The 22,513-nt window shown below is 45.5% G+C and overlaps 1 protein-coding gene across 1 annotated transcript in view; it reads left to right on the top strand.

Annotated features, from left to right (window-relative positions):
• Positions 1–309: 309 nt before the first annotated feature.
• Positions 310–22,513, top strand: part of Stk35 (serine/threonine kinase 35) — a 39,392-nt gene continuing 17,188 nt past the window's right edge. Inside the window, exons 1-3 of the mRNA XM_026409721.2 lie at positions 310–2,523; positions 3,116–3,716; positions 15,328–16,077. Of these exons, the coding sequence (XP_026265506.2) occupies positions 2,218–2,523; positions 3,116–3,716; positions 15,328–16,040 (1,620 nt within the window). The 5' untranslated portion in view covers positions 310–2,217 and the 3' untranslated portion in view covers positions 16,041–16,077. The remainder of the gene's footprint in view (positions 2,524–3,115; positions 3,717–15,327; positions 16,078–22,513) is intronic.

The raw sequence follows: 22,513 nt of genomic DNA, 5'->3' as shown, positions 1-22,513 counted from the left end.
TCGCAACCCCTAGTACCTATGAAGTGGTCATATTTGAAAATTAGGTCTTTCAAGAAGTGATTACATTAGAATGGAGCTGTTGGTAAAAACATCAGAGTGAGGCTTCTTTCCTTAGAAAGACCACATGGGGACACAGCAAGAATTCAGCCATTTGCAAGGCAAGGAGGAAGGCTCAGGAGAAACCAGATCTGCCCATGGATTTTGGATTTCTAGGCTCTAGAACCATGAGTACATAAATGTCATTTAAGCCACACAGTCTATGGTATTTTGTTATGGCAAGCCCTAAAAAGCTCATATAAGGTCTCCTGATCACCATTTCACAACCATTTTAACAAGAACTGTTTCAAGCTTTATTTATTTTCTGGATACAATTTCAAATGTCCACATAAAATTTAAGAATAGCAAAAAACTCTCACATACTTTCAACCAAATAATAAAATTTGTTATATTTTGTCACATTTGCACCTTCTCTTGTATGTATATGCACATGTACATACATATATACATATATATTATGTATATAATATATATTTGTCCAAATGAGAATCATCAATTAATGCTAAAGCCAGTAGATGAGAATCTAGTGAAGAACAGAATATTTAGTCTCAAAATATATTCCTCTAAAATACTTAATGTTACAAAGAGAAAATGCAAACTTATGGTGGAGAATCTCAGCAGACATAACTTTAACCAATGATCTAGAATAATATCACCAATGTTGGGACAACCCAGTGTCATGTGCTTCTTGATGTGAGACACTGAGGACATAACCTTCTTTCAGTAAAATTCCTGTTGAAAAGTGCATATTCTGAATCTACTTGTGAGAAAATATCAGACAAATCCAATTTAGTGACATTCTACAAAACAGCCCGCCAGTACTTTCCAAAAATGTCAAGGTCATGAAAGACAAAGGAAGGCTGAGTAGCTAACTGCCTTGCCAGGATTAAACCAAAGTAAAAGAGACCTGACAATGGAATTCAAGTGATCCCAGGAAATAGCTATAAAGGGCATTCTTGCCACAATTAGCAAAACTTAAAATATGAACAGGTGTATTAAATAAAAGAAGGTTCTGGTTAAAATTCCTGGTTTTGATCTTTGTACTGAGATTGTATGATAATGCCTTTGCTCTTAGGAAATACAGAAAAACTATAAAGGGATAAAGGAATATAATGTCAGAAACTCTTGGTTTTAAAGAAAAAGGATGTATTATATAGAGGATGCAAATATGGCAGACTAAACATTCCTCTGGTTGAAAAGTATATGAGAGTTCTTTACTAGTCTTACAATTTATGAATACGTTTGAAATTTTATCAAAAAATAGAAGAGCCTTTCAGTGAACACACTATCAGAAGTGGCCTGTCCACAGCTCTGTCACGCTTATTACTGGCCAGTATTACATTGTGAGTTTAATACTTAATTTTTATTGTGTGCAAGACCTGTCCTGTTCTAGGTGCTTTAAGGGGATAAGCACTTTGAATCGTCCCACTCTTATAGATGAAAAGCAAAGACAGGAGGTTGATGAACTTGCCCCAAATAACCCAAGTGGTTTGTCTCCTCCAGTGGTGAAGAACTTCCATTAAGGCAGAGACTGTCTCTGACTTTTCTCTGAGATTTAAAATGGTACCTAGCACATTCGGTAAATATCTGAAGATTTCAACTAACAAATACGGGGCACCTACTAGATAATGGGGGTACAAAGCAGTGATCAAGATATTTAAAAACCTGTGCCTAAATGGAGCTTCCACCCAGCGCTGTCGGCCCACACCCAATTAACCACCACATTTCATTTGGTGGGAAGGCAGGCCCATTTTATTTTGCTGAGTAGGAAACTGAAGTTCAGGGTGGGGCAATGAGAGATCGCTGGGCTGGTAAGTAGGAGTGACAGTGAGCATTCCAACCCAGTTGGTTCCCAGGCCCGAGCTGGGAATCAATCAAACTAACGAATCCAATCATCCAATCAGTATATATTAGGCACCAACCGCGGGCGGTTAGTCCTCACGCAGTTCTCGAGAGGAGAGGCGGTTGCGGTGCGCAGGCGGCTGCGTAGTCCCGGAGGCCGCCGCGAATCGCGGGAATTTGGCGCGTATTTTTTGTAGGTCGGGTGTTCTCGCCCGTGATTGGGCCCCGGCTTAGCGTCCCCGGGTGCGCTGGGTGGCGACGGCTGCGTCGACCTTGCCGAGACCTGGGCGGCGCAGAACTCGGCTGGCCTCCCGGGGGATGGGCCACCAGGAATCTCCACTGACCCGGGCGGCAGCAGGAGGTGCAGCTTATATAAAGAGGTTATGTAAAGGGCTCAGCTGGCGCGAACACGTGGAGAGGCACGGGAACCTGGAAGCCTGGGCCTCCCCCGCGAGCGCCCCTGCCACCACCGGCGCATCAGTGAGATCTGTCGTACGCCTCACTCGGGCCACCGCCTCCCGCGAAACTAGGTCCCGGAGGCAGCTCCGGCCCGGAACGGACCATCCCCAGGCCAGGGCTCCAGGGGGAAAGCGGGCCGCCCGGAAGTGGAACGGTGCCGGCCAGGTAAGGTCGGGCCCGGGGAGTAAAGGCGAGAGCCAGCTCTGGAGCTACCGCCCGCTGCCTTGGTGACTGGGGCGGGAAACGGGGTCTTCGGTTTGTCGCACTCCGAGAGGCCGAACTTTTAGTCCGTTTCCTTTACCCGGTGCCCTGGGGGACTTGGGTCGATCCTCGGGGCTCTGCTAGGTCTTAATTCAATGGACTGTTTACACCCGGGAGCGCACAGGGCAGGAGGCGGGGAGGGGGATCTCAGAGGAGACCAATCAGGGAAGAATATTTGAACAGTCAGAATCCCTCCTTGAAGGCGCTTTTCATACATCGTGGAGGCTGCTAGTTCTTGTTTTTCCTATTCCTACCCCATAACTTAACGGAAAAAGCGGAAAGTTTTTGCTTTTCTTTCCGGTTCACCCTCTGAGCCACGGCTTGGTGGTTCCGTCTTTCCCGCTTTCCCCTCCCCTCCCCCGTTCAATCCCCGGCGGTGGCTTCTGTCTTAAAGGGGCCGCGGCGGCCGGTGGTGGAGGAGGTGGGACGCTCCGCGGCCTGCGCTCCTTGCCTCCCCGCCTCGTCCTAATCGTTCAACTGACTCTTTCGCCCACAGGTCACAATCCAAGGTCCCGCTCCTCCGCGTCCCGGGGCCGGACGGAGGGATGAGGCAGGGGGGTCCCGGGCAGCACCGTTGCTGCTCCCCCCGCCGCCTGCAGCCATGGAAACGGGGGAGGAGGACGGCGCCCGCAGAGGTACACAAAGCCTGGAGCGGAAAAGGCGAAGCCCAGTGCCGCGGGCGCCCAGCGCGAAGCTGAGGCCGGCGGCGGCGGCCCAGGCCATGAATCCGGTGGCGGCCGAGGTCCCGGGCGAGGCCTACCTGGCGAGGAGGCGGCCCGAGGGCGGCGGCGGATCTGCGCGGCCGCGCTACAGCTTGTTGGCGGAGATCGGGCGCGGCAGCTACGGCGTGGTTTACGAGGCAGTGGCCGGGCGCAGCGGGGCCCGGGTGGCGGTCAAGAAGATCCGCTGCGATGCCCCCGAGAACGTGGAGCTGGCGCTGGCCGAATTCTGGGCCCTGACCAGCCTCAAGCGGCGCCACCAGAATGTCGTGCAGTTTGAGGAGTGCGTCCTGCAGCGCAACGGGCTAGCCCAGCGCATGAGTCACGGCAACAAGAGCTCGCAGCTCTACCTGCGCCTGGTGGAGACCTCGCTCAAAGGTAAGGACACCCCGGGCCCACGCGGGGCCGGGACGCCTGCCCTCCCTCCGGAGCGCCCGGCCGCACTGTCCCGGGGGCCCCCCAGGCCCTGGTCCTGTCACCCTGGGCTCAGACACACCCTCCTTTCCCAGGCCCAGGCAGTAGGAGGCCCGCTTATCCGTACTCTAGATCAGCCTGGGGCCCCTAATGGTAGTTGGCATTTTCATAATAAAAGCTCATTTAAACGCTGATCATTATCTTGGTACTTAGTGTGCCCACTTTATTTTTTAAATGTCTGCTACCTATAAGAGCTGATGGGGAGGGGTAGGAGTCTTGTTCTGAGTTGTTGGCAGAACTGTGTGGGGAGTGCCCTCACCCTCTAGGGTTTTTTTTTTTTTCCTTCTAAAGCAAGAAAGACTTTATCCACCCTCTCTAGTTCCTGGTTTCTTGACATCCTCCAGCTCGTCTCCCAAACTCTTGCATTCCTAGTCTGCGTTTTCCTCTGAGACCCCCCCACCCCGCCAGCCCTTCATCCCAGAGTAGTCAGGAAACCGGGTTGATTTTCTGTCTTATTAATCTGCATGCCCCAGAAGACTTTAACTCCTATAGGGGGACCTAGAACTGTCAGATACAAGCCACCTGAGTCTTTCCCGCCTTTTTGCATTCTGAATCTTTTTCCTAACCTCAGAATCTGACTGGAAAGTAATTTTACTTGTAAAGAAAATTAGGCTCTGTGGGACCAAGGAGCTTATAGCCCTCTGGGAACAAGTAACCAGGATCTCTTCATAGAGTAAAAGGAACAGTGGGCTAGAAAAGTGAAGAGACTCACTGAGGCTGAAGAATCAAGGGGAAAATTAATCTGTCTCAGGGATGGTCTGAGCACTGAGTGATTTTAGGTAATAATGTTTAAGTAAATTCTGTCCCATTTCTATAAATAGAGAAATTAAGGCTTAGAGGTGAACTTAATTTGATTAAAGTTAATCAGCTTGAAAGGGAAGTTGGACTATAACTCCTTGTTCTTAATGTACCTCTCATACTTATGTGGACCCAGAATGTCTTTCAAGGTCTGAGTCCTTTCAAAATGAGTAATACTACTTTCCTACCTAAGAACGAACTTTTAAGAGTAAGCAGGATTTGTGGTGGGGTAGGCTGGTTTCCTTTGGAGCTTTTGCCCAATTTTACTATAGAATCCCATTAGTCTATGCCAAGAGAATTCCTTGTCCTGTTTTCAAGTTAGTTGTTTCGACAGTGGATTGGATGTCAAACCATATCACCTGGGGCCCTTTTCCAAAACAGACTTATATCTTTATGTCAGTCCCTGCCCCTTTAATTCTGAAAAGCCCACCTTTTCCCCAGAGTGAAGTCTTTTGTTTTGAAAAGACTCTCGGGACATTTCTTTTTCTCACTTATTTTTAAGTCATCCTTTCTCAGGTGTTTTCACCATGGTTAATGAATGTTCTGGATTTCATACTTCAGGACTGTTGTGAGATGTGGGAATTTTGCGTTGCCAAACACTCCCTTACCTTTATTTCACTGATGCCAATTTTAAAACTTTAACCTCAATTTACAGTCCTTGCTTACTCTCCCAAAATATAAATACTTTTAAATTTACCATTCAGCTAGAATTTTTAAGAATTCCACAGTGATCAGAAGCAGCAGAGAATAGTAGTTAATACCATGGGCTTTGGGGTTGGACTTAATATTCAGTACTGAACTAGTTAGTGCACAGGACATGGGACATCTAAAACCTGTGAGGAGCATGCTTTTATCCCTAAGGTCATAGAATTGCTGTGTAAACTGGGAATAGCAATAAGTGCTCCAGATAAGGAGAAATTCACGACCTCAGTGAATTCAGGCTGCATTCTGAACCCCTTCTACTTCCCCTTGTCTTTTTTTTTTTTTTTTTTTGCTTGGTACTAGGAATTGAACCCAGGGGCTCTCTACCCCAACCTTTCTATTTTTTGAGAGAGGGCCTCTTTAGGTTGCCCAGGCTGGCCTTGAACTTAGTCCTCCTGCCTCAGCCCCCTGAGTGGCAAGAACTACTGGCATGAGGTGCTGTGATTCATGTTCTTGAAGTTTCCCAAACCTGACCATAGAACACATCTTATTAACTGTGTTAGAAACACCAACTTGACAAAATCTTTGGTATTTTCATCCTGGCTTTGCAAACTAAAACTAGAGAAATGAAATATTTTGCTTTAGGTCACATACTTGATGTTGTCCCTTTTACTTATTTAGAGTCTTCAAAATATTTGATTCTCTACAATGTTCTGGGCTCAGTGAAGAAAATGTATTTGCTCAGTTTATGAAAATGACAATCTTTTTTTTAAAATATTTTTTTAGGTGTAGATGGACACAACACAATGCCTTTATTATGTGGTGCTGAGGATCGAACCCGGGTCCCGCTTGTGCTGGCGGTAGAGCGCTCGCCTGAGCCCCTGACAGTCTTTATTGTCTGTTAACTTTGCAAGTGATCATTTTGCCTGTGTGATATTAAAAGTGGAGAACAAAGATCCAAATATCTGCAGGTTAATTTTCCTGACCCAAGCTTCCAAGATTTAGTGGTCATGATCTGACACAGGGTCTTGGGTTTACAGCCTGCCAATCCTGTCCAGTAATGTCAGAACTGGAGGGAATCCTAGAGATAACCTAATTTCTACTGGTTAAACAGAAAAGTCCTTCACAGCCACCCTCTGCTCCATCTCCTGCAACTTAGAATGATTTTGAAATTAGACCAAAGTGATGATAATCTGCCTTGAAGTCTCAGTGGAAGCTGATGCCCATATTTTTTTTTTTTTACTGGGCCCCTACAGTGGTATTTGAAGGGATAGTACAACCACTACCCCACCCCCAAAATAATCTTGCTAACTTATTGTAAAGTCCGAGGGCTGTAGAAGACTTGCATGGTGAGCAAGATCACTGAGGAAATGGCAGGTTAGCTCATTAGCTTTGTAGAGATCATTATAGAATTCAGAGATAATCAGGAGTTAGAGGAGAAGATGGGCTCGAGAAAAAGGACCCAAGGGCTAAGTATAGGCAGAGACCAAGTGCAGTCTAATTTACTGTTGGGCCAATAGATTGGTTATTTTTCCCCTTCAGCTGCCAAGTGAATGTACCAAAGGCATATCTATAGTCTCAAGAAATTACTTGAAATTATAAATAACCCAAAACTAAGAAAGAAGGAAATTTTTTACGGTGTTCTTGGTCTTCTCCCTATCCTGCTTTGGTAAACTCTGTGCTCACATCTTTTCTTTCTGAGTAAGGACAAACCAAGTTCTACCCAGAAGCACTATGTAAAAACAGAAGCTATAGAGTCAGAAGAGTCTTATGTCTGATTTGGCCTGAGTTTCACAAGGAAGGAAATTGAAGCTCAGGAACGGGACTTGCCAAAAATGAGTTAGTGGCAGCACTGAAACCAGCCTTTTAAAGGGGGACTTTTTAAAAAACTTTTTAAAACAGTCCTATAAATTACTTGGGTGATGAGTTGGTATCTGTGTCTTTGTTTAGCTTTGAAGTACTTTTCACATAAAAGAGGAATTAAGGCATCACAATTTGCTTTTTTTCCCCTGCTTTCTATTGCTACATGACCCTGTCCTGATTGGACCTAAAACAAAGTTCAAGATCACTGTCACTTAGAAGACAGCAGGCAAGCCTGGCTGTCACAAATTCTGAAACTGTCCTTCTAAATCCTTCTGACAAACAGCAAGTGAGGAGCTCTCTCCCCAGACATAAAGTAAAATCAGGACCAACTCTCAAGACTGAAAAAACTAGAAGTTTAAAAGAGCTTATCCCCAACTTTAAAAGATCTATTTCTGCTTTACCAGTTGTTTGATGTGTATGACTCGAGTTTCCTCTAGGTAGTTTGATGTGGGAACCTAGGCCGCTGGGAAGTAGCCTTGCTTGCTTACCTTGCTGTGGTCTGGGCTGTGATACTAGAAGGGACTGTGCACAGAACTTGCCCCACGAAGCATACAAATGCCCAGATGGACAGAATGATGCAGGGTCATGAGTGATGACACCCTGGAAAACAGGTTCTCTCTTGGAGTTAAGTTCGAGGTGTCGGGGAACAGGGAACACAAGTAGCTAAGCAAAGAACTAGTGTGGGGGAGGCCAGGGTCTTCAAATGGATGGGGTGCCTGCGAGCTCTTTTACACTACTTAGTGTCTGGGGAAACGGGGGTGGGGTGGGTGGGGGGCTTAGCAGGGCAGGGCTGCCCCCTTGCCCAGGCTCCTGGAAAGCAGTTCTGAATTCTCTACTGTTGCTTAGGCCTTCAGTTTATAGAGAGTCCCCAGGTAAACTGGGCTGGAAGGTGATCTTTGGCTACCTTGACAGATAAAAGTAGTATTGTAAGTTAATGGGATTTATGGAATGCTGAACTTGGAGTCCAGTTTTAGTTCAGATTTCATCCTGTTAATATGAGCTAAAACTTATGCTGGTATGTGCCTGGTACTCTGCTTTATATCTGTTAACTTCATTTAGCCTTTAGAACCATATTTTAAAGTCAGCATTCTGGTTATCTTTTATAGGTGAAGCAACTGAGGTTAATGAAATGGTCCACTGTGAAACAGCTAGGCAAGTAACCAAGCCAGGATTCCAGCACAGGCATTCCGACTTGAGTCTGCTTTTTTAACTGCTATGGGCTTGACAGCTGGGACAAATGGCTTAAATTCTGAGTTCTTTTTTTCTTTATTCTTTTTTTTTAATGCCATTTTTAAAATGGGCATAATCATACTTAGGAGCTAATGGTTATTGTTTAATTATTTATTCATCAGTGTTTGGGGCACTGCTGATTTCTGTTGGTCTGTCCATGTGTCTCAGCTGCCAGGGACTCTTATGTGCTTCTGGTCTGTTCTTGAATGTCTTGGCAACCATGGATCCTCTTTTGCTACTGACTGCTTGATTTCTATGTGCATTGGGAATTTTTAGGTACCAGCCCCAGGAGATAGAAATGACTCTTATTTAATTGAGAGCTTTGGTTAATTGGGGTTGCATTGGGTAAGGCTTTTTATAGTGCTAACTCTCAAGGAGAGCCCAACTTCCTAGTAGAACTCATTTCACCTTGAAGTTAGCTTTTGGTTGTATCCTTCAGACTAGGAACCCTCCTGAATGACTCAAATTCTGGATCCTGACCTAATTGTCTTTAGTTTACACATTCTGCATGCCTTAGTTAACCACACATGGGCTCCTGCTCCTTGCATACTTGACTAAAGTCAATTAGTGGAAACGCAGGTGGTGGTATTTTATTTATTACAATGAGCTAGACAATCAGAAGGTAAGTGACCATCACTCTTTAAAGGGTCAGCTTGCCAGGAGCTGATATAGGGGGCAGTCGGTGTAGGAAATGGGTGATCTGTGTTGATGGGTACCTTCTCACAGGAGGTTTGTGGCAGAACGAGGTCTATCTGATCCTAATCAAACACCTGTCACCATATACTTTTCAGTTCTGCAAACTCAAGAATAAAGATCCTTATTTCCATTGGCTCTTCTTGTCACTGATTGGTTTGTGGGTTGTTCCTGACATGTTTCACAATGGATAGGTGAGAGGGAGTAGCTGTCCGTAGGTCCCCTTGCTGATCCTCAGCCTCACAGTAATGAAAGAAAAGACTTCACCCGATTACTGTGAAGACAAGGGTTGGGTGAGGGTAAATAGAAAGTCGACTTGAGATCCTGTTTCACTGTTCAGCTTCACTTCTACTTTTTTCCTGTTTTTTTTTTTTTTTTAAGCCTCTCCAGCTCATGATTTTTACTTGGTTAATTTTACCCATTATCTAACACCTATTATGGGCACCCAGTATATTGGGGGAACCCTAGGACTTGGTGTCATTCCTCCATGAGTGCTCAGACTAACGGAGGAGATGGTTATGGTACAGCAGATGCGACTTCACTGAAACCTCTGAGGTGTTGTAGGGAACCAGCTGCTGGAGATGTGGACTAGTTGAGGGAAGAGGGATGAATTGTAAAGGTCAGAAATGACCCTTGCAGAAGCCAAGGCTTGGATATGTGGCAAATGGAGAAATTCTTGAGCCAAGACTATTGTGGATTATTCCCACTCTGCTTGGCTGGTAGAGTACACACTTTATATTCATTTTTTTCATTTACATTCATTTTTTTTTTCATTTAATCCTCTCCTGAGAAATTAGTGTTTTTGTAACATGATGTTACAAATGAGAAAAATCAAGAACCATCAATGTCAAGTAACTTGTCCAGTATGACCCTAGTGAAGGAATAGAGCTCTAGATTTGTAAATAGATGTTCTCTTCAGTTTTTCAGTCTTGATATGCCATTGTATGGCAAATGTGGTCATATGGAATGACTACCACTGGTGTCCAGAGACCTTAAAATAATTAACACCCAGAAGTTGTCTGCTCTAATGTCTAGGCACTATGCTAGGTGCTCCAGATATCACAAGCCTTACAATAGCCCAGCGGAGGCAGTGTTCTTCCCAGTTTACGGAGAGTGAAACAGAGTCTTAGGATCTTGGGTCATATAGAAAGAAGGGGCCAGAGGAAAAAGGTTGATACCAGAATGAACGTGCAGGTTCATTCTTGGCCTCTGTAGGACACTGTTTCTTGCCTGGCAACCATTGAAAGCAGATCTGTTTAACTAATTTTAGGAAGTAATTTTGGCACACCCCATGGTGTTGACATGGTACCCAGCTGTTTTTATAGTGTCATGGCACAGCCTAAATGATTGAGATTGGGCAGCAGAATTGGTTTCTATACTCATTGTTCTTGGGAAGATGTAATGGGTCCTTGCCTTTAGCTTGTCAGAACTGATCTTGAACTGAATCACTTTAAGATTTTAATCAAAAGCAAGGATTATCATAACTTACTTAAACTACATCTTTTTCTTAAACATAACTATATACTATTCTGCCCCTTTTTCCTCTTCACATTAAAACTTGCTTATGATGTGTTATATAACTTTCTCTTTTGACTTTTAAGTTTTTGTTGACATATAACATGACCCTTGAGAGCATTCAACCAAGTGGCAAATACCATAATTAACTGTGACCATTCTTAGATATAGTTGTTTTCGATTACTTTTATTATGCTATATGGATTACCAGTTCTGGGTGTCCTTGGCGTTTAGGGTGTCTTGTTGGTGGTGGAGTTGTTTGTTTTGTGTTTTAATTTTGGGGGTATTTTTGGAATAAATTCCTAGAATGAAATCTTATTTATTTTTGCTACTGTGGATTGAACCGATGGTGTGCTTTATTACTGAGCTAGATCCCCAGCCCCTTTTCTTACTTTTGAGATAGGGTCTCATTAAGTGGCCAAGTCTGGCCCCAAACGTGCCTCCGTCTCCTGAATCTCTGGAATCTTAGAGGTGCACACTGTGTCTGGCTAGAATGTGATGGCGGAGTGGGTTCCAGGGATTGAACTCGGGGGCATTTGACCCTGAGGCATATTCTGTTCTGTATTTTATTTAGAAACAGTGTGTCACTGAATTGCTTAGCAGCTTGCTTTTGCTGAGGCTGGCTTTAAACTTGTGATCTCCTGTCTCAGCCTCCCAAACTCTTGGGATTATAGGCATACGCCACTGTACCCGGCCACGCAGGCCACATCTTATTGAAAGATTTCACTAATTTATTTGCACCTGCTTTGGTTTGTTTAGTGTTTTCTCTGTCTTCTTGTGAACTATGATGTAGAATGTTTTGAAATATAAAATTATTTTGTGGCCACCTGCTATCAGACTTGAGGGAACTATCCCAAAGGTGAGCCTGCCTCTTTAATCAAAGTACATGACTTGGCTCTCTGCAAACTGGGAGACAGCCTTATCTATTAGATGGACTTGGCTGTGGAGGCTCAGATCCTACCCATCCACTCCCGGTAGTGCTCTTCTTGAGCAGGTACTTAGCCTTTCTCACCCTTTATTTCCCCACCTAGAAAAAGTGCAGAACTCGGTGAGATGGGGTGGCTCATGTAATGACATTGTAAAATAGTGTCTGAAACCCAGTGAGTGCTCGGGTTCATTTCCTCAAATTCTTGTTACTTTCAATGTAACATTCTCAAATGTTTTCTCCCTCTCTAGAAAGGAAGCTCAACTTTTTTTTTTTTTTTTTTGTACTAAGGATTGAACTCGGGGGCACTTGACCACTGAGCCACATCCCCAGCCCTATTTTGTATTTTATTTAGAGACAGTGCCTCACTGTTGCTGAGGCTGGCTTTGAACTTAATGATCTTCCTGCTTCAGCCTCCTGAGCTGCTGGGATTACAGCATGAGCCACCGTGCCCAGCAGAGGATCAATTTTTAACTCTTAATCCTCCCTCCCCCTCCCCATTGCCCTAGTACTAAGGATTGAACCCAGGGGCACTCTACCATTGAGCTACCTCCCCAGCCCTTTCTTAAATTTTTAAAAATTTCAGACAGGGTCTCACTAAGTTGCCAGACTGGCCTTGCATTATAAGAGTTGCCTATTCCAGTTGTCCATCTTGAATCTGGGAAAATAACCACAGGTGAGGATGCGGACCCACTAGATGCTCTGAGATAGTCCTGAACTAAAATTTCATTGATCACCTGACATCAGTCCCTGCTCTGACTGATGGACCACTGTACCATTTTGGTCTTTAGAAATTGGTGTCATTTCAGAATCGGTGTACAGTAATCCCCGATAGCTTGACAATTTTCTCTTTTCCAGTGCACATTTGGTAAATGACTGTAGGTCCCTCTGGGAGGTTGGAGAACTAAGAAATCTAACCCCCTATCTCAGCATTTGCAAAATGAGCTAGCATTTCTCATGGCTAAATATAAGTTGAGCCACAGGTTGTTCCTTTATCTGGTCTAATTTAATAAAAATTAAAATAAACTAGGGCCTTGGCTGGCCAGACGGGGAGATTCCCTGGGAAGTCAGGCAAGTGTAGAATGGCTTTTGGGCTGTCCTTAAGGTGCACATTCACTTATATCTTAAGGACTTGGTTGTGAAGGCTTGTTTGGTGGCTGTAGTTAGCAATTCTGGCATACATTTGACAGAGATGGGGGTCTTTTTAGGTACAGGGGTCACCCCAAATAAAAGCAGCCTGAACTAGCTAGAACATAGGTCTCAGTTGTTAACCCCCCTCTCCCCACAAGAAATATGATGGAATTATTCACTTCTGATCTTCTACCTAACATGTGAGAACTTTATTTTGTGGCCTACAGCCCTGAGATTATTGAAATCATGACTTCCAAGGCCCTGGTTGGGGTGGGTGGCAAGGAGAAGGTTAGTGATGGTCAGTGAGAGATTCCTTCAAAGTGTCTTTATCCTCTGCAAAATGTATTTCATATAATCTGTGATTTTATTCGTGGCAATTGTGCACTGTAGGTGTATTCTGTTTGATCGATGAGAAGACAGAGCCACCAAAAAAGACTTGACACTTGGGTTCAGAGACCAGGTTTCTAGCCATTTTCTTTCTTCCTTTCTTTCTTTCTTTCTTTTTTTTTTTTTAAGAGGAGAGAATTTAACATTTATTTTTTAGTTTTCGGTGGACACAACATCTTTATTTTATTATGTGGTGCTGAGGATCGAACCCAGCGCCCCGCGCATGCCAGGCGAGCGTGCTACCGCTTGCTTTCTTTCCCCAGCCCCTCTAGCCATTTTCTTTACCTCGCTTTTCCCTTAAGCTAAAAGTCCACCTAGCAAGCCAGTGGGTAGAGTTGGGGTCTGCACCCAGACTTGCTTCACCACAGAAATGCACCACGTGTGGGGTGCCTTCACCCTGGCTTGCTTCACCATAGGAATGCACCACGCGTGGGGTGCCGTCCGTGTCCCCTCCTTCTCCCTGGTCATAAGTAGCCAGGAGGCCCAGGCAGGCAGTCTGCCTGAAATGAGGGCTGGGATTCTAACCTCCTTCGTTTTTCTGGTGGGCAGCTGTGGGGCTCCAGCTTCTGAAATAAACCCAAGGCCCTTGCGTGTTCAGAGTTATTCTGTCTCTGGGACAAGTAGCTGGGCTCCCAGGTTTTCCATTCTGTCACGGATGCCATTTCGGCTCCTGAAAATGCTTCTGTCCAACGTTTCCCTTCCCCACACGCAGCCCCTCCTTCAGCATCTCTTGAGGTTGGCTCACTCCTCAGAGCAGGGCCCTCAGTCCAGGGGTCCCATCTGCCCCACCTACACACTAACTTCAGGCACTTTTTTGAGCCCCCCCCTCCCTTTTTCTTTCCCCAGATTCTTGTAACCTAGACCGACATTATGGTCTGTTTGGTAGACTTGTTTTCTTTTTTCTCCGTCAGTTGCCATAGTTACCAACTTTGTATATAAAATAATCATCATTCCCCACCCTTCATTCCCCCACCAGAAGTTTCACTGTTTTCTGATGTGGCCTTTGCAAAAGGAATCTGATGACTTTTTAATTTTCTCCTTTCTGGCTGTACCACCAGGAAACCATACTCTCCTTTTGCTTTCTCCTTTTGCTTTCTTTCTCCAGAGTCTAGATGGATTGGGGCTTTAGGTCGCTGCTTCATTTTGCAGTGTTTTTAGGTAGAGAGCCTCAGCCTGCTTGCCAGTGACCTAGAAAGAGGATTATGAGAGGGGAAACAACTGATCTTTAAAAAAAGGAAGCCATCTGCCCTAGACTGGCACTACCTGTATTACTTTGAGTAATATAAACAAATAAATTATATAATTGTAGGGAAAGTGAGGTATGTTAGGGTCAAAACCTAAAGCTTTTGTCAAATAACCAAGGTTCAACCTGGAACTCCAGACCTGTGGCCCTTGGTAGGCCACGTGCCTTGGTTATGTCTGGTAATGTCGGGGCTGTCTGGGGTGGCGTGAAAAGCAGCCTCTGGCAGAGGAGGTGCAGCTCCTGTCATTGGAGGATGGCTACATCATACTGGGACTTGTTTATCCCTCCTGTGGTTCATTTCTGTGTCCATTGTCTGTGCCCTCTCAACATAGTTACCTTCTTACTTCTTCTGATCCACTGTCTGACCTTTAAAGGGTAATTAGGTCCTGCCCCTTCTGACTCCTTCACCTCTGGCAAGGCCTGCCCTCTCTCCATTGTTGATGGGGTTGACCTTCTTCTGACTCACGGCTTCCAGTGGTTGCTGTCCTGGGTACCTGCCTCCTTGAAACTCGGCTTTGAAGAGCCAGGCACGTGTTGCCTTCCTGATTTGTACTAGGTGTACGGGGCTAGCAGAAGATACTGCTGGGCTGGAAGGGGTTCTGAAATATTGTGCCATTCTCCCTACAACAATAGAGTCCTCACACAAAGAAGGGAGGGGCATTTGCCTGGTATGGAGTAACAGTGATGATAGAAGCAGGGAACAACGAACGCTCTATAGCCTGCTCCCGTGCTTTACCTTGTCTCCTCTTCCCAGCAGCCCTGGGAGGTATGAATGCATGATGCTCCCTGTTCAGAAAGAGTAAAGGAAAAAATGGCTTCCCAGTCAATCATGTAGCAGTGAACCTGATTGAGCTCCTACCCAGGCCTCCATACCCCAGGTGCTTGACACCTGTCTCTGCTCCCTGTGCCATCCCTAGACTCACCCTGTGTGGGTAGAAACACTCCTCAATGTCTAGAGTTGGCTTGGTGAGCTTAGAATTGGAGGAGCTATTTGTCACACACTCTCTCAACTTTAACGTAGTGCATTCTTTGGTTCCAAAGTGATGTGAACATGTCCATCTCACACTCTTTCCTGTCCTTTGGTTTAGGAGAGAGGATCTTGGGCTGTGCCGAGGAGCCCTGCTATCTCTGGTTTGTCATGGAGTTCTGTGAAGGTGGAGACCTGAATCAATACGTTCTGTCTCGGAGGCCGGACCCAGCCACCAACAAAAGTTTCATGCTACAGCTCACGAGCGCCATTGCCTTCCTGCACAAAAACCACATCGTACACAGGGACCTAAAACCAGACAACATCCTCATCACAGAGCGCTCTGGCACCCCCATCCTCAAGGTGGCGGACTTTGGACTGAGCAAGGTCTGTGCTGGGCTGGCACCTCGAGGCAAAGAGGGCAATCAAGACAACAAAAATGTGAATGTGAATAAATACTGGCTGTCCTCAGCCTGTGGCTCAGACTTCTACATGGCCCCTGAAGTCTGGGAGGGACACTACACGGCCAAGGCGGACATCTTTGCCCTAGGCATTATCATCTGGGCAATGATAGAAAGAATCACTTTCATTGACTCTGAGACCAAGAAGGAGCTCCTGGGGACCTACATTAAACAGGGCACTGAGATCGTCCCTGTCGGTGAGGCGCTGCTAGAAAACCCAAAGATGGAGTTGCACATCCCCCAGAAACGTAGGACTTCCATGTCTGAGGGGATCAAGCAGCTCTTGAAAGATATGTTAGCTGCTAACCCACAGGACCGGCCTGATGCCTTTGAACTTGAAACCAGAATGGACCAGGTCACATGTGCTGCTTAAAATTCAGGGCTGAACATCTTGGGTGTTTTTAAACTAGGTGAGTGCTCTCTTGTCATCCTGGGCCCTGGGTGGGCTCTGGAGAATTGGGGGGAGAAATGAAGGGTTGGTGAGAAGTAAGGGCTTGTTATCTCCCCCCAAGTCTTGATGAAGAGATAGGTGGGATTGTTGGAGACAAATTGGGAAGCATAGGGAAGTCTCTTGAGGGTGTTGTTTTGGGGTTGAATTTTATAAGTTCTTCAGGAACACCCCATCGCACCCCATCAAGTAATAAATGCAGAAGAGCTATAATACTTCAGGAAGTAAGCGTGGCCTAATCCTAACCCTCCAGTTCACACATCCAATTCTCCAGTGTTTAGATCTGACTGTGGTCACAGGTCACCTAACTGCTCTTCTCACTGGTCTTCTCACTAGTGAAGACTAACTGATCTTCTGCTCTTTTCACTCCATGCTGGTCTGAGCATCTCCTCATCATACTTGGAATATGTGGTTTTCAGTGATCTTATGACAGCACATTATATAGACCATAATTTAACCATTCTCCTACTTTAGATAATAGTGTCTCCATTTTAGACACTATAAAGAACATAGTAATGAATAGTCTCTTTATTTCAGTACCAGGGACTGAGCCACATCCCCAGCCATTTTTATTTAGAGACAGGGTCTCACTGAGTTGCTTAGAACTCTGCTTATTTGCTGAGGCTGGCTTTGAACTCAAGATCCTCCTGGCTTCTCCTAATCACTGGGATTATAGGCGTTCACCCTGCTGGAAGTCTCTTTCTTGCTCAGCAGAATTATTGTGGGTTCATTTGTTGATACTGTGCTTGCTCTGGAGTAACATGATAAGCAAAATCAAACTTTCCCACCTTCATACAACTTGAAGTAGGGAGCAAAGCATTGATCAGTATTTGTCATAGTTGTTGGTAGTGAATGCAGGAAGCACTAAGGGCAGTTGACCTCTAAGAGGCAAGAATAGGGAATTGGGGGTAGCAGGGAGGATCCCAGGTGGAAGGATCAGTTTCTGCAAAGGACCTGGTGCCAGAGAGATCCTGGCACATGAGAGACACAAGAGTAGTTTTGGTTAGTGAGGAAGAACAGGGACCTGCCAGGAGAGGGAACCTGTGGACGGAGGTTAATAGGTAGAAAGTCCAAAGTTGTGTGCCCAGACTGGAGTCTTGAGCTGGCAGGGGAAGTAGATCAGAAATTGACCTCTATGAGGGGGACATATTCATGTGCCATTTCACTTCACTTTGACAACCGTGCAAGGGTTAAGTGGTTATCTAAGATCCTACGAAGTTTAGAGCAGGAACGTGCTACTCGAGCAGCCCCACTTTCTCCCCCTTAAGGTCAGTGTGGAAATGAGCTGTCCCAGACGAGCTTTACGATGAGGTGATGGGGGCTAGTGCTAGGCCCAGTGGGTCACAAGGAAGGAGCCTCTGAACCCCTCAGCCCAGGCCTCCGTCAGCCGAGTCAGTCCTACTCCCTTCTTTCCCGTCCTCTTCCACCTGATTTCTAGGGGAATTGGTTTGAACTAAAAGGAACTGGTTAACATCAGTGAATATATTTTTGAGCAAGTACCTAGGTTTAATGCTTCCATCCTCAGACTGCCAGGCTAATTTGTCTGTGGCTCATCGAGTGAGAGGGTTGCATTCCCAAAGTGAGGCCCATGGTCATGCTATATTGGAGACCGGGGGCGTGCCAGCCAGTGTTTGAACTGCATTTCATGCTGTCACTTCTCAGGTCCATCTCTGTTTTTTTCTGCTTTTGAAAGCCCTCTTAGAATTCTTAGTTTGCCCTTGTATAGGAGGAACACTGTCACTGGAAGTGAGACCTAAATTTGGGTTAGGATTGTAAGGTTGTCACAGCTAATTGAGACCAGTGTTCCCCTTTGGTTATCCACACTTGGGACTGAGCTGCTTTACAGGGCAAAGGCAAAGTTTTCACTCCTATTTAGGAGTGATTCCCTCATCTAAGAAAGAAAGGTAACCTTGAGAAGAGGGGAAAAGGTTCAGAACTTGTTTACAGGCGAGTATCCCAGGCCAGCCATTTGGTCAGTTCACTTTGAGGTTCTTTTTAGTTTTTGGTGGACATAACATCTTTATTTTTATGTGGTGCTGAGGATCGAACCCAGCTCCCCGCACATGCCAGCGAGCGCACTACCACTTGAGCCATCCCCAGCCCCACTTTGAGGTTCTCACAGCTAATTAGTACTGTGCTGGTGGTGCCAGTTTCATTGGCCTGACTTACCCTTTGCTAGCCGGGCACTTAGAACTGTGGGCTAGGCCTAAGTCTGTGACTAGAGCTGAACTATGGTGCTAGAAGTTTCCCATTTGTTGACCCATAGGTGAACTGGATCTGGCTGGTTAGAGAATCGGGCTTGAGCTGAAAACATTGAATTCAGGGGCCCATCTGAAAAACTGATTTTATTCACTCTGTGTATTTATTAGAAACTATCGCCAGATATCATTTCAGGCACAGACAGTACATTGGTGTATAGAATACATTTTTGCAGTTGAGTTTATATTTTGCTGAGAAAACGTGCAGTAAATACAGGCCATCTGAAGAAGGCACCAGTGGAGGAGGGAAAGAGAATGTTGGGAGGTGGGTGGAATGTCAAGGCGAGTCTCCTTGAGACAGTGACCTTTGAACAAAGGTTGGGAGTTGAAGGAGGGAATTGGATTTCTTGAGCATCCCAGACAGAAAGACTACAGCCAGTATAAAGGCCTGGCAGCCAGATGGTAGCCAAGAAGCTAGGATTGGAAAAGAAGATGCAGAGGTAGCTAGGAGTCAAACAGCGGAGGCCTTGAAGGCCATGATGGCCATGATAGACATTTTTGCTTTTGGTGTGGGTGAAATGGAAAGCCGTTGGGGTGTGTTACTGTAAGAGTATTTCGCTGTGCTAAAAATAAGCCATGGGGGGAGCAAGTGAGAGGATGAAACGAGAGTCCCCTGCAATCCAGGTAAGAGATGATGGCAGCCTGCAACAGTGGAGGCCAGGAGGGGATGATTGGATTTGGGGTCTATTTTGAAGTCAGAACTAACAAGATTTCCTGTGATTGGATATGAGGTCTGAGAGAAGGAATTAAGGATGGCTTCAAGGTTTAGGCCTAAGTAGTTAGAAGTATAGAGTTGCCATCAAGGGAATTGGGGAGACATTGGGGAAATGGGTTTGGATGGAGAAAGTTGGGTTTAGTCCTCCGCAGCTTGGCACACCATTTTAGAATTCAAGTACTGACGTAGAGTAGGGAGTTGGCCAACTCTGGAGTTTGGGAGAGGAGTCCAGAGGACTACTCTAAATAGTGGCCATTGGTTAAAACCAGTGGCAAACAGGAAGCCATTGGTGATCTTGGTCAGTTTTGGTGGAATAATTCTGACCCCTAACTAGAGTAGATTTGAGCAGGCATGAGAGGGTTTGGAGATAGAAAATTGATCAGTTACTCTCAATGTTTAGGGAGTAGGCTCCAGGGAACTTTTGTTTGGAATTACGAGTGGATATTTGTTAAAAATTAAAACTGAGAAATGTTATTAAATGTCACCCTTGAATGAATAAATAACATCATAGCTAATATTTTATGAAAAACATTTTCAGAAACATATTTAGAAAGTAGTAAGATACTTTTGTGTGTTCGCAAGTCTCTTTAATGTCTGCCTTAGTAGTCAGCTGGAGGGCTGGGGATATGAGCTCAGTTGGTAGAGTGCCACCTGCCTTGCAAGCACAGGGCCCTGGGTTCAATCCCCAGCACCACACACACACACACACACACACACACACACACAAACTAGATTCACATTGGCTTCTACAATATAATTGTAGTGTGACATTGCTTCATGCAACTTCTGGAAAACCTCATTGTACACCTAGGAGACCAAGTGAACAAAGCCAGAAATGTCCTGTTATCATTTTTAAAAGCTCAGCTGCACAGACAAACCAGAGAACCATTAATAAAGATGGCTTTTTCTGAGGAATTTTGCTATGAATAGGAGCCAGGAGGTGGGTGGAAGCTAGAAAACTAGAAATAAGGAGACTATGCAAGGTCCCCAAAGAAGGGACAGAACCTGTCTGTCCTGATTTCCTAGCCAACTTTCCTGTTGGACTTGTCAGAGTTCAAACTAGCTGCATATATTAAGGACACTTGACCCCTGTATTGACATGAAGAACACCTCAGCAGCCTAGATTTCAGAGTGACATTTTAGTCATGGATAAATGATTATAGCTTTTCACAAAAAGGATTGAAAACTTGCCTTTTCTTTGAAAGGATTGTTGACTTGGGGCAGTATAGGATTGAGTCCTATTTCTGTAGTTTACTGACTGTGTGGCCTCAGGCAAGTTCTTTTACCTCTCTGGGTCTTGGTTTTATCATCCCTAAAATAGAATTGGTCATGTTTATCTTATGGAGATTGTTGGAGTCACAAGAGTTGTGACAGAATTGTCTGTAAAACGTGTAGGTTAAGTGCTATACAGTAGGTTTCTGGATAAGCACTGTGGCCTGAGGTGGAAACACTCCATTCTCCTCTGAAGGCCCTGATATTTAGTAGCCTTGCTTCTGGGGATTACTGAAGAACTTTTCTTTTAGGACAAAGCTGTATTCAAGGCCACATTGTCCAATTACTTGTTCCAAAATATTGTATCTATTTTTAACTACTATGTAATGATAGGTCCTATCTCTCCCTTTTGGATGACATTTAATAATTCCTAATGGATCTCACCAGCCAGCCACAAGCCTTACCCCAATCCGGAAGCCAGCCAAACTGATCTTCCAGGTGCCACCGCCCGCATGTTACTAGGGAGGATGTTGTGGGATGAGGGACACTGCGTTCATGGCCAAGTCTGCTGTCCAGTATACAAACCTCCCGTTACTAGGGCCTTTTGAATCCAAGCCCTCAATGACGTCTATTTGGAGTAGGCAGCTAAGAGCTGCCGAAGGAAATCAGATGTTCATGTGACCTGAAGGGTCATAGAAAATATTCTTTGCTTCATGTGTGATCTTGGTAGTTGTCTAGCATTACAGGAAGAAATCGAGCATAATATCTTGTCATAGGTCACAGAACTACGAAGAGGCAAAGCCTAGATTGGAACCCAATTCTGAGTCCTTGGCTGAATTTGAGTCCCTCATTGAATTCTTAAATCATGTGTAAATTTTAAATGTTTCATGATTGAATTCATAAAGAGTTGAGCATCAACTAGACTGAATTTCCTGCACACCCAGCCTCAGGTATTCTGAGATGAGTGACAGAGATGTGAGGCACTGGCACTTAGTAGGTTTCCTGCAGGAGGTAGTTTCTTCTACTAGGTTCAATCTGTTGCTAAGCCACCAGGTAGCCTGAAGGAACACATCAGCCAGCAAGCTTCCAGGAAAGGTGTAGCTACAAGGAGCCTCGGTCAGTGACTGATTGTGGGCCCCAGAAGCTAATCCCAGCTTAGTCTTGAATTGCCTAGGGGGAAGGGTGGCAGGAGGGACATGCCACCCTGTGCCCTAAAGTAGATTATTAGACCCTTAAGAACAGTGGCTTTATTTAAAGTAGAGAGATCCTTTGGAGGTCAGGGGTTACATATCTATTGATGATCAGTTCTCTGATCCAGGCCCATATAGAACTTCTGAGCCTTTATTCCCTGATCTCTTTTGAGGCCCTGTCTCTACAGTGGAGGTCACAGCTTTACCTGACCCTGTCTCACTAGCACTTTACAGCTGTGCCAGGGGAGAGGGACAGTGAGCCAAGACAGTGTTTGGTTTTCTCTTCTCCCAGGAAGTTGAGCTCATCCTGCAACTGTGAAGACCTTGGTGAAGGCTGGTCCCTTGGGGTCTTGTCTCTACTGGTGTTTTACAGAGACGGATCCCTGGGGTTGTGTCTAGTGGTGTTTGGAGTCTCCCTCTCCAGGTGGGAGGGCTGGTGTGTCCGTAGGCCCAGGCAGCTCTCCCGGGGGCTGCTGATGCTGTCTCTTGATGGTTGCTGCTGCATCAACAGGAAGAAGCTGAGCTGTCAGTTATGTAATGGGGCTGCTGGCCCCTGGGGATCATCTGTCCCTTGAAGCTCTGCAGGACATGAAAGCATCTGGGAGGGGACAGGCCTGCCCCTAGGCTGTTGACAGCAAAGCCCAGATGCTGCTCACATTCTCTCTCTCCCTGGCATCCTTGGCTCCACACTGCCGAGACTGCATCCCTATGGCAAGGCAGAGGGCATGGAATCATCCAACTATGAGCAGAGTTGCCTGGAGGTTCAGGGCGCCTTCATCTCCCACTTCCTCTCACCCCAGGGACCCAGAGACACTCCCCACTGACAATAATTAATCACTTCTGGTTACCAAAGCCTGCTTCAAGGGTCCCCTGACTCGTGAGGGCAGTAGCCCTGATTTTTTTTTTTTTAAATCTACCGCACTCTTTAAACTCAGCACTGTACTTCTTGTTATCGCCTACCATCTGCCTAACTGTTCTGTTATTTGCTCTCATTCTGCAGATATGGAAGCCAAGAGTCACTTT

The sequence above is a fragment of the Urocitellus parryii genome, chromosome 6 (assembly GCF_045843805.1).
Source record: "Urocitellus parryii isolate mUroPar1 chromosome 6, mUroPar1.hap1, whole genome shotgun sequence".
Classification (NCBI taxonomy): domain Eukaryota; kingdom Metazoa; phylum Chordata; class Mammalia; order Rodentia; family Sciuridae; genus Urocitellus; species Urocitellus parryii.
Note: the sequence above shows the minus strand (reverse complement) of the source record. Positions and strands in the feature narration are given on the sequence as shown.